At 40.0% G+C, this 11,968-nt stretch overlaps 1 protein-coding gene across 1 annotated transcript in view; it reads right to left on the bottom strand.

The window, feature by feature from the left end:
- Positions 1–11,789: 11,789 nt before the first annotated feature.
- The window catches only part of LOC110583588 (adhesion G protein-coupled receptor E2-like), a 33,320-nt gene continuing 33,141 nt past the window's right edge, over positions 11,790–11,968 (bottom strand). Inside the window, 2 exon segments of the mRNA XM_044913002.1 lie at positions 11,790–11,831; positions 11,833–11,949. Of these exon segments, the coding sequence (XP_044768937.1) occupies positions 11,790–11,831; positions 11,833–11,949 (159 nt within the window).

Below are 11,968 nucleotides of genomic sequence, written 5' to 3'. Positions count from 1 at the left end.
ATTTTTTTGCAGCTAGAGTTGACTCAGAGGCTGAAAGATTCCTATAATACATGTCTCTATGGCTGGATAATTGAAATATAAACCATTTCACAGATCCTTCTTGTTTCACCCTCACATGATGATACAGATAGTTTGAAAACTCAGATCATGATATGTATGTTTTAGGCTTTGTGGGCCAGTGTATTAGTCAGGGTTGTCCAGAGAAATACAACCAACAAGATGCACACACACACACACACACATGTTTTTATGAAGCGATTTATAATGAGGTATTGGCTCACATGATTATGGAGCTAAGTCCCACAGTCTGCTGTCTCCAAGCTGGAAACCCAGGAAAGACAGTGGTGTAATTTGAAGGCCTGAGACCCTGAGAGCTGATGGTGTATATTGCACTCTGTGTCTGAAGGCCTGAGTACTGGGTGTGTTGAGGGTAGAAGATGGATATTCCAGTCAAACCATCAGACTGAGTTAATTCAACCTTCCTCCACATTTTTATTTTATTCAGGCCCTCAAGGGATTTGATGATGCCCATCCACATTGGAGAGGGCCTTCTGTTTCACTCAGTCCAACTCAAATGCTAATCCCTTCTGGAAACTCCCTTACAGATTCATCCAGAATTCATGTTTAACCAGCTCTCTGGCATCCTGTGACCCAGTCTAGTTGACACATGAAATTAAGCATTTTGGCTAGAATCTATAGCAACAATTTAATTCTGCCATTGTAGCATGAGAACTGTTATAGACACTCATAAATGAATGATCATGACTCTGCGTGTGTGTGTGTGTGTGTTTTAAAGATTTAATTTATTTATTTGACAGACACACAGAGAGAGAGGGAACACAGGCAGGGGAGTGGGAGAGGGAGAAGCAGGCTTCCTACGGAGTATTGAGTCTGATGCAAGGCTCGATCCCAGGACCCTGAGATCATGACCTGAGCTGAAGGCAGGCGCTTAATGACTGAGCCACCCAGGTGCCCCAATCATGACTGTGTTTTAATAAAACTTTATCTTTGGACACTGAATTTGAATTTCATGTGATGTTCAGAGGACATGAAATATCATTCTTCTTTTGATTTTTTTCACCTGTTTTAAAATGTAAAGACTATTCTTACCTTGTGGGGTGTACAAAACCAGGTGGTGAGCCAGATTTGGCCCATCGGCTGTAGTTTGCTGACCTATATCCTAGGATGTTCTGGGGAGCTCTTCATCCCACATCAATTTATTCAGGCACTTTTCAAATATGTGATAAGTACTTACTCTTTATGGCATAATACTAAATTGAAAAATTGGAAATGAACAAGCCAGACTTGATTCCCATGTCTGGGAATCCCGAGGATCTGTGCATTAGCTTAGACTCCCATCACAAAATACCATAGACTGGGGGGCTTAAACAACAGAAATTTATTTTCTCTCAATTCTGGAGCCTGGGAAGTCCATGATCTAGGTTTGTCAGTGTTCAATTTTTGTTGAGAGCACTCTTTCTGGCTACCTTCTCACTGTGTGTTCCCATGTCCTTCTCTCCCCACTCACGTGTAAAGTGATAAAAGGCAAACTCTCAGGTGTCTCTTCTTACAAGGGCACTAATCACATCATAAGGGCTCCACTCTCATCTAATTCTAATTATCTCCCACAAACCCCATCACCAAATACCATCACATGGGGAGGGGCTAGGGATTCAAAATATGAATTGGGTAGAGGTTCACAAACATTTAGTCCACAACAATCTGTAAGGTGGGAAATTAGAAGAAAGGGACATACAGTATAGTAGCTACTGTGGTCTAGGGGACCCTGTGCCTGTGGGGACATGGCAGACGTGGGACAAACCCTGTTTGGGGAGGGCAGGTGGGAAGGAGCAGTAGGGTCAACTGATGGCTGCCTCCCTAGGTTATGGTTTGGGGGGCAGATCTCAGCATTTGTCCCCATATCTTCACTTTTAAAATCTATCAAATTTAGTCTCTTTATTTATAATGGGAATGACTGTATTAATTTTGTTATGAGTCAGTTTTGAATGTTAAGTGAGAAAATAAATCTTAAGTTCTAGTAGGAAAATGAAAGACAAACAAGAGTTAACCGGGGCAATTGGACATGGGTGTTTTCTAGCTCATTTCTCCAGAATTCTGTCATCAAGTTAGAAACCACCATGAGGCAAGGCTCTTAAGTGGGATTCCACTTCTCACACTAGAACTCCAGTACAAGACCACAGCCATCAAAGAGTAAGTGGTAGAGAGGGGCTAAGATTGGAGGTTGAAGAGATCTATCCCTTTTGGTCTCTGCTTTGAGGGGCAGTGGTGAGGAGCTTCCATCACCAGTTGCCCCTTTTCCTGGATCTGACAGTCATTGTATGAATGAGTACACAGGAACTCATTTAGGACTTAGCCCCTTCGTAGAGATCTGGAATCTGAACACCAGAAGTATGTTACAATAAGGTTTTGGAAGCTGAAAATTAGGGAGCCCATGTGTTGAGGAACTGGAAGTGTAAAAGTCAGGGGCCAAAAACCGCAACAGCAGAACCTGCAGACTTGGAGTCCTCAGGTCCCAGGGATTACTTTGATATCCATAAGTTGGGCGCTTGGGTACTAGGGATGTGAGCATGTGAGAATGAGTGTCTTGGATATGGAATTTCCTAGGGATTAGGAGGGCGGCTTAGGAAATGAAGTAGAAGCTAGGGCATTGGGAAGGAATAGAGAAATGGAATGCATGGAGGGGACCACTGGGGCCTGCTCTGGACTGAACTAGACCAGTCAGCCTTCCTTTGGGGCAATCTTGAGTGGGAGTATCAAAGGTTGTTGGTGAGATAGGGATAGGGGCCTGGGAAGAACCTGGTGGGAAATTTTGTGAGTGAAAATGGGAAGGTCAAGGATGGTGAGGGGGCCTGATAGGAATTGTGTTGTATTGAGAGAGGCTGGTATAGGGGCCCTGGGGAAGTGCTAGGTGCTGTGTGGGGGCTGAGGAGAAAGTGGAAGCAACAAGGATTTGGAGACAGACTGCATCAGGGGTAAATGCCATCACAGACAGGGGAAAGGGGATTGATGGGAGAGACTAGGAGAGACAGAGAGGATAGAGGGAACCATGCAGGAATAGAGGGTGGAGGATGCAGGAGGGTGCAGGAGTAGAACTACTTAGGGGGATTGTGGGGATTCAGGATGGTGGGCTGATTAGGTCTGAGGTGGTATGGCAACTGGGGGAATAGGAAGGGATGGAGTGATAAAATGGGGAGGTCTGGGGGCTTGAGGAAAAATGAGGAGAACTGGTGGGAGTGGGAGCACTCAGGTACTCTGGGAATTATTGATCTGGCAACCTGGGATGGACAGAAGTCCTATGGTTCTTAGGTCCCTGGAGCCATTAAGTACAAGAAGGGTGAGTGGAGAGGAGCACAAGGAGAAACTGGAGTGTGTAGCTGTAAAAGAAGGGCCCCGGAAGAATGGGAAGGAATGAAAATTTGGGGGGAAATTAGAGTAACTTTAATATAGGGTTGAGTATTTAGTAGAGACAGGAAGGCTTGAAGTGGTTGGATACCTGATAGGGTTCAGAGTGCCAGGTGAGGGGCTGAGAGGCTGCTACTGAAATGGGAATATGGGAAAGCATGGAAAGAATGGGCAGGGTTGGGCAGATACGTGAGATCAGGGAAAGAAATAGGAGATTGGTGTTTGAATGGAATCGGAATGTTCTCCACGCTCTTTGGCATCAGGGGCAAGGTGATTCTAGACTTGGTGGAGTTTACTGGACTAGGGAGATTGAAATGGGAGAGAAAACAGGATGGTGAGGGTATGGGCAATGGTTTGAATACGGTGGGGGGTTGCAGACTTAGGACTAGGGAGATAGAAGTAGGAGAGTACAATGATAGCTGCAGGACAGCATGGGAAGGGTGGTGGAGAAAAGCACTGAGAAGTAGTGAGAAGAGGTGAGAACCTGGGGGATCCAGGTGAAGAGACCTGTCTCAGGACTTCCTCCAAGAAAAGAGAAGAAAAGGGAGCAGCTGTGCACACACCTCTCTTCTCTGCCCCCTCATCCATAATGCCTTTGAGCAACTATTGTTTGGATTATAAATACAGCGTTGTCTTCTTATTCAGAGAGAAGATAGGATGGTTTTCCAATTTCAAAAGGAATGCAGGAAAAATGCAGAACGTTTGGAAAATTTTGAAAAGCATGAAGGAAAACAAAATAAATTAGGAATCCCACACTGAAAAAATCATGGCTGACTTGTGCATTTTTCTCTCTGTCTCCTCTCATTCTTTGGCTTTCTGTCATCCACACCCAGGTGGGTAATACCCTAGGGTCACATTTGTATTTGTTCTACTTAGGGTTTGCAGAGCTTCTTGAATCAATAAATTATGTCTTTCAACAAATTGGGGGAATATTTAGCCTTTAGTTAAATATTTTTCTGCTCCATTTCTCTCCTCTACTTCTTGAATTCCAGATACTGAGAATCCTCAGAGAACTCCAAAAAACATTACTTTAAATTTATAATATATATATTTTAGTTGTGAAATAGATTATTTCTAATTTACTAATTTGTAACTAAAATGAATGGCTATGAATCTTAAATACCGATAAAAGGGCTTATGTTTTTGTATTGGATGACAGTCCTTTGGATGGATTCTTCCGACCCACTGGTGGTCTCAGAACCAATGTCAGGATGACTATGTTAGAGTAGTACTTACAGGGACACCTTAGGGGAAAGAGGAGCAAATGGGAAGCCACAAGAGATTTGGGCCTCAGTGAAATTGCTCTATTGTTTTAAAGACTAATTTTTTAAAGAGCAATTTTAGGTACAGAGCAACATTAACAAGAGGAAGCACTGATTTCCCCATATAGTGTTTGTCCCCACACACGTATACTGCCCCTCTCCATTAACATACATCACTCACAAGAGTGGTGCATTTGTTACAATTGATGTACCTACACTGACACAGCATAATCACCCAAAGTCCATAGTTTACATTAGGGTTCACTCTTGGCATTGTGCATTCTATTGCTTGCATAGTTTACACTCTTGCAAATGTAATTCAAAAAACATTCTTGTAAATATCTCCTTATAAGCATAGTAGTGTTTCTCTGAGGTAGATAAAAAGAAGTGGGATTGCTGGGCATGTGGGTATGTAGGTATGTGCATCTTAAATTTTCATTGCTAATATAAATTGCTGAATAAAGTGTTTATATCAATTTACCCTAGTATCATAAGGGATTATCCATTTCATCCTGGTCTACCCCATATTGAACGCTGTCCAATTTTGAGGATATTTTTCAATCTAATGCATGACAATATTAGCTTCTATTAACTTCAATACCCTTGTATTTAATAGCAATTAGTTTTTCTTTTTCTGTTAGTTCCTTATAAATTTTCTAATATTTTGTGAACCTTTTTATTATTGAATTTTAGGAGTTCTCTGTACATGATAGATATTAGTCTTGTATGAACATTGAACATAATTTATCTGGTCTTCAGGCTTTGTTCATGTTGCCTTTTATCATCCTGAAACTATTGTTTAAGTAGTAAAGCTTACCTTTTTTTCCCCAAGGCTTTTGGCTTTTGGTTAAAAGGATGTTATTGATGAAGGTTTTTTTCTTTTTTTTCCTTTTTTCACTTTTCTTTTTTTTAAAATTTAAATTCAATTAGCCAACATATAGTACATCATTAGTTTTTGAGGTAGTGTTCAATGATATTGGTGAAGTTTGTTTTATTTATTTATTTATTTAATTTTATATTTAATTTTATCATGTTATGTTATGTCACCATACAGTACAACATTAGTTTTTGATGTAGTGTTCCATGATTCATTGTTTGTGTATAACACCCAGTGCTCCATGCAATATGTGCCCTCCTTAATACCTATCACTGGGCTAACCCATCCTCTACCCCCTTCCCCTCTAAAACACTCAGTTTGATTCCCGGAGTCCATAGTCTCTCATGGTTCTTCTCCCGCTCTGATCCCCACCTCCTCATTTTTCCCTTCCTTCTCCTAATATTCTCCATGCTATTCCTTATGTTCCACAAATAAGTGAAACCATATGATAATTGACTTTCTCTGCTTGACTTATTTCACTTAGCATAATCTCCTCCAGTTCCATCTATGTTGATGCAAAAGTTGGGTATTCATCCTCTCTGATGGCCGAGTAATATTCCATTGTATATATGGACCACAGCTTCTTTATGTATTCATCTGTTGAAGGGTATCTCGGCTCTTTCCACAGTTTAGCTACTGTGGACATTGCTGCTATGAACATTGGGGTGCATGTGGTCCTTCTTTTCACTACAACTGTATTTTGGGGATAAATGCCCAGTAGTGTAATTGCTGGGTCATATGGTAGCTCTATTTTTAACTTTTTGAAGAACCTCCACACTGTTTTCCAAAGTGGCTGTATCAACTTGCATTCCCACCAACAGTGTGATGAAGTTTTAAATTGTGACCTGTATGTATTTTCTTTGAAATTTCCTGTACGTCCATAATAGTGTCTGCTTTTCCCAATAGAACAGGATTTTTCAACTTTGGGGGTAAGAGAAGAGAATATGAAATTTCCTATTAACAACTACTTTGTCTTTACACCTTATATGTTGCTGTAGAAATTTTCCTGTTTCTAATGGACAATAGGAAAACACCTGTTTTTAGCAACTATATAATGTAAGGGAGTTCCAGCAGTTTTTCTTTTCTTTTCTTTTTTTTAAGATTTTATTTATTTATTTGAGACAGAAAGAATGAGAGACAGAGAGCATGAGAGGGAGGAGGGTCAGAGGGAGAAGCAGACTCCCTGCCGAGCAGGGAGCCCGATGCAGGACTCGATCCCGGGACTCCAGGATCATGACCTGAGCCGAAGGCAGTCGCTTAACCAACTGAGCCACCCAGGCACCCATTCCAGCAGTTTCTAAAGCTCTGGGGTGGGGTGGGGAAAGTGGGGGCTGGATATTTCTTTGTGTCTGGGGCTGTCCTGTGCATTGTACAATGGTGAGCAGAATCTCTTTCCTTCACTCACTAAATGTCAGTACGTACCTCTCCAGCCATGAAACCAAAGATGTCTCCAGAAATTGCCAAATGTTCCCTGGGGCAAAAGTGTCCCCAAGGTGAGAACTATTGCACTAGACCCTTTGAAATGTGAAGGAGGGTTATTTAAAACTCCCCATCTGCTAGTTTTAAGTCTGGTTCTGTCGACTTCTGTATGGGTTATTTTACTTATTTTTGCTTGTGTTTTTATTTTTTTATTTTATTATGCTATGTTAGTCACCACACAGTACATCATTAGTTTTTTTTGCTTGTGTTTAATAACTTTTGATTTGATGCTGGACAGTGTGTGTAAAACAGCAGACATTGAGGTATAGGCTATTTATTACTGGAAATAGGCACACCTGTTCTTCTGCTAGGCTATTTTTGAGGGAGCTTGAGTCTAATCAGGAGTCTTTGCACTCTGGGCTTCAATTTATTCTGGTGTTACCTTGTTATCCTGTGCTTACTGTGGGGCTGCTTTGCCAGAAGTTTTTTTTCTCATTGTTCCACCTTCAGCTGTAGACCTTCCCTGTGTGGCTGCATCTAAGAGATCTCTCCACATTCTTGCCACTCCCTCAAGAGTTTCTATACTCTCATAATTGTCCACACTCAGGCCTGAGTAATTCATTCAGGAATGTAAGTTCTCTTTAAGCATTTCTATGGCATGCTGATCACTTCTTTTTGCCCTTTGCCATAGGTCAGCCAGTGCTCTTGACGGTCTCTCTGTGGACGATCCCATCTTCCCTTAGACATTAGGCTACTTTGTTGTCCTTACCTCTCCTTGCTTAGAGGTTCAAGAAAATGAATGATTTTGTAGTTTATGTGGATTTTTTCTTACTGTTAGGTTGAAGGCAATACTTGTTTCCATTTTTTATTTTCTAGGCAGAAGTGGAGATTCCCTCTATTTTCTTATATTTTAATAACTTTGTTTTATTTATTTATTTTTATTCTTATGTTAATCCCCATACATTACATCATTAGTTTTAGATGTAGTGTTCCATGATTCATTGTTTGTGCATAACACCCAGTGCTCCATGCAGAATGTGCCCTCCTCAATACCCATTACCAGGCTAACCCATCCTCCCACCCCCCCCCAGAACCCTCAGTTTGTTTTTCAGAGTCCATTGTCTCTCATGGTTCGTCTACCCCTCCGATTTCCCCTGCTTCATTCTTCCCCTCCTGCTACCTTCTTCTTCTTTTTTTTTCTTAACATATATTGTAACTTTGTTTTATTTTTAATTTTTGATTTGAAATCCGTCACCATTAGTCATGCAAATTCATGGCTTTAGAAAAGATCCATTCATGGGGGACCTGGGTGGCTCAGTTGATTAAGTGGACGACTTTTTTTTTTATTATGTTATGTTAATCACCATACATTACATCATAAGTCGCCGACTCTTGATTTCAGTTCAGGTCATGATCTGAGGGGTTGTGGGATCAAACCCTGAATAAGGCTCTGAGCTCAGTGCAGATTCTGCTTGTCCCTCTCCCTCTGCACACCCTCCCCCCCCGGCTTGTGGGCTTTCTCTCTCTCTAATAAATAAATAGAATCTTAAAAAAAAGATCCATTCACAAAGTTAGTTTTGTGCAGAGGGAAAAGCATTTTATCTGGACATCTAGGAATTTATGAGAGTATATATCTTTAATGAATTAATAACTAATTAATATATTTATCTATTTTTCTGACACCTTTTATTTACCATTTTAAACATTGAGAATTTGGAAAAATGATACAATAAACACTCATATACTCTCCATCAGGAGTCAACAATTGTTAACATAGTGCCACATTAAAACACCTTTCTCAACTTATTTCCACACATGGATTAAATTTTCTTGCTAAAACATATGATAATACGTGGTAGACATCATGACACTTCATCCTTCAATACTTTCTCGACAAATATTTGAGAATTCAAGGAATGTTCTCTGCATAACCACAATACTATCATTATACCCAAGAAAATTAGCAACAATTTCATAACTACTTTCAATGTCTGATACATATTCAAATTATCCTAATTGCCTCCAAAATGTCATGGATAGTTTTGTATCTGAACAAGAGTCCCACTAAAATTGACACTGAATTTGTTTGTTATGTCACTTTCATTTCTTTTAATTCAGAGCAGCCTCTAGTCACTTTTATTTTTTCTAAATTTTATTATGTTATGTTAGTCACCATACAGTACATCATTAGTGTTTGATGTAGTGTTCCATGATTCATTGTTTGTGTATAACACCCAGTGCTCTAGTCACCTTTAAAAATGATATTTTAGACGAGGGCAGGCCAATTGTCTTGTTGAATGCCCATGTTCAGGATTTCCTGATGGTTTCCTCATGATGTCATTTAAATTGTTTTGTCCCTGTATTTCATAATATTGATAGTTAGGTCTAAAAGGACAGATATCAGCAAGCTTCTTCTATAAAGGGCCAGGTAGCAAACATTTTTGGCTTTGTGGCCTTACAGCTTCTGTCACAACTCAACTCTGACATTGTAGCATGAAAGCAGCCATAGGTAATCCATCGATGAATGGGTGCGGTTGTGTTCCAATAAAACTTTATTAACAAAAACAGGAAAATCCCTGGATTTGGACTGCATGCTATACTTTGCCAACCCACAGCCTAAAGATTGGATTAGATTTCAGTTAGACTGATTTGTTAATAATTCTTTATTTACTAAAAATGGGATGTTGTAATTTCATGACATATCAGGAGATACATAAAGTCAGTTTGCCCACCACTGATGATATTAAATTTCATCATTAGTTTCAGATGGTGGCTGTCAGATCTCCATGTTGCAAATGTATACTTTGTCCCTTGTAATTAATTGGTAGTCTGTGAGGTGATTCTTTGGCACTGTGGTCCCAGCCTGTTCTCCAAAGCTTTTTACTCAGTGCTCGTAGTGGCCATTTATGGGATATTAAAAGAATCATGCTCTTCTAATTCTGTTGTATTTTCTACATCTATTAGATGATCTTTTAAAGTATCAGTATGGACTCATGGATATGTTTATTTAAAACATTATAATCATGTACAGTCATTTTCCTTGATGTTCAAATTGATACAGAATTGGTCAGAGGGAGCCCTCAGGGAGTTTCTTGTAGGTGTAACTGCTCTGGATTTAGATCTTGCTTAGACTGCATGAGGGTGAAATAATGTTATCTATAGATACATCTCACAAAATGTGCAGTAGCCATATACACCTTTTTCCACAACTCAACTTATAAAACATAAAGATGCAGAAACTCTAGTCCCATAGCTCTGATTTTACTCTGATGAAACTTCCCCCCCACTTTTAAATTCTGTGAAATCAGGAATTGGATCTTCTTGATCTGTTCCCAGTACATATTTTTGTATTTTTTTTAAAGATTTTATTTATTTATTCATGAGAGATAGAGAGAGAGAGAGAAGCAGAGGGAGAAGCAGGCCCCCAAGGACCAGGGAGCCCAATGTGGGACTCGATCCCAGGACCCTGGGATCATGACCTGAGCCGAAGGCAGATGCTTAACCATCTGAGCCACCCAGACACCCCCCAGTACATATTTTTGAAATGAATAAATTAGTAAGTCTTTAGAAATGGAGAGTGAAGAAGTTGAGGCATGTATATATGTATGAAGACCAACTGGTCTACTTTGCCTATAACCAAAATGTTTTCTGGGATGTAATACTTTAATACTATACTAATACTAATAAAACAAGGAAAGTCTTGAGAAACTGTGATTTGTTGTTTATACCACATGCAGGTATGTGAATATTACTTTCCTCTCTGATGCTATTTTAGGAAAGTCCTTTGAGGCTGGTTTTCCTTGTTATGTATCATCAACCTGAGGAAGAATTTTTGTAGACGAGGCTTCTACTGGGGTATTGGGTCATAGCTCCTGATTATACTGGGAGTGAGATGAGAATGTTGTATGCACCAGAAAACCAAAAGTCTCCAGCAACTGAATGTCAAACATTTACTGCTTACTTTCTCCCACAGCGGTGCCAAGAAGAGTTATTTGTAATAAACATGAAAAAGCATTTTTTAATACTCTTAGCCCAAAGGATGACAGAGAGTGTTTTCTTCATTTCCTAAGAGACAAGTTCGTCAGGTTTAGCTCTTCATTATAATTCTCCTAAGAAGGAAGGTGCAAACATGATTTTGTGTTAGAAGGTGCAAGATGTGTACACAGAAAAGTACAAAATATTGTCAAGAGAAGCCTAAGAAGAGAAAGGTTTTGTAAACCTGAACATACAAATGCTAGCTACAATTCACATTGCCAGAATCTCTCCTCTGCCTTCTGTGATTCTCTAGTGAGGTTTTGCAGTGTTTGTGTATTTGGAAATACTAGGAATGATTGCAGACTTTGAAAAGTCTCCAATCCAACTTAATACTTATTTTACTTTCCTTTTATGACTATATATACACGTATTTATTGTTCATCATATACAGGGATGGCATGGAATGACTAGGGATAAAGGATGTGTGGTGACTGTGCAGCTTGTGCATCAGTGCTACAGATCATTATTCCTGATTACTTGGTTGATCACAGCATCGTTCTCTGCTTATGAGTATTTTGTATCTTGTCCCTAAATACAATTAAAAAGGGGTTGCACCCATGTCACACAAAGTGGGTGCTCTACAATTGTGGAGAAAGAGGACAGTCATATGCAAGGGTCAATGAGAGCATAGAAAGTGAGTGAAAGTATAGGAAGACCTCCTTTCAAGACAGGGAAGTGCCTTCAGGTGAGTTCAGGTGAAAACCAAGGGTGAGCCATCCTAGGGCATCAACTGCTATATACCCAGGTTGTTCAATGAGATAGTTACGAGCTTCTCAAGAGGACTGGTTAGTGAAGTGCTCTGGGAGCACTGCATAATCTTACCACACTGTGTTTGGAGGCATCAGACATGGTCCCACTTGAGAGAGTATACTTCTCAGACTCGGCTTTGGTTTTCCTGACCCCTTTGAACCATTTCTTGTATTGTTCTCGGACCTGCAGAGGCAAAGCATGC

The sequence above is a fragment of the Neomonachus schauinslandi genome, chromosome 1 (assembly GCF_002201575.2).
Source record: "Neomonachus schauinslandi chromosome 1, ASM220157v2, whole genome shotgun sequence".
NCBI classification, from domain to species: Eukaryota; Metazoa; Chordata; class Mammalia; order Carnivora; family Phocidae; genus Neomonachus; species Neomonachus schauinslandi.
This window is presented reverse-complemented; position numbering and strand designations above follow the sequence as displayed.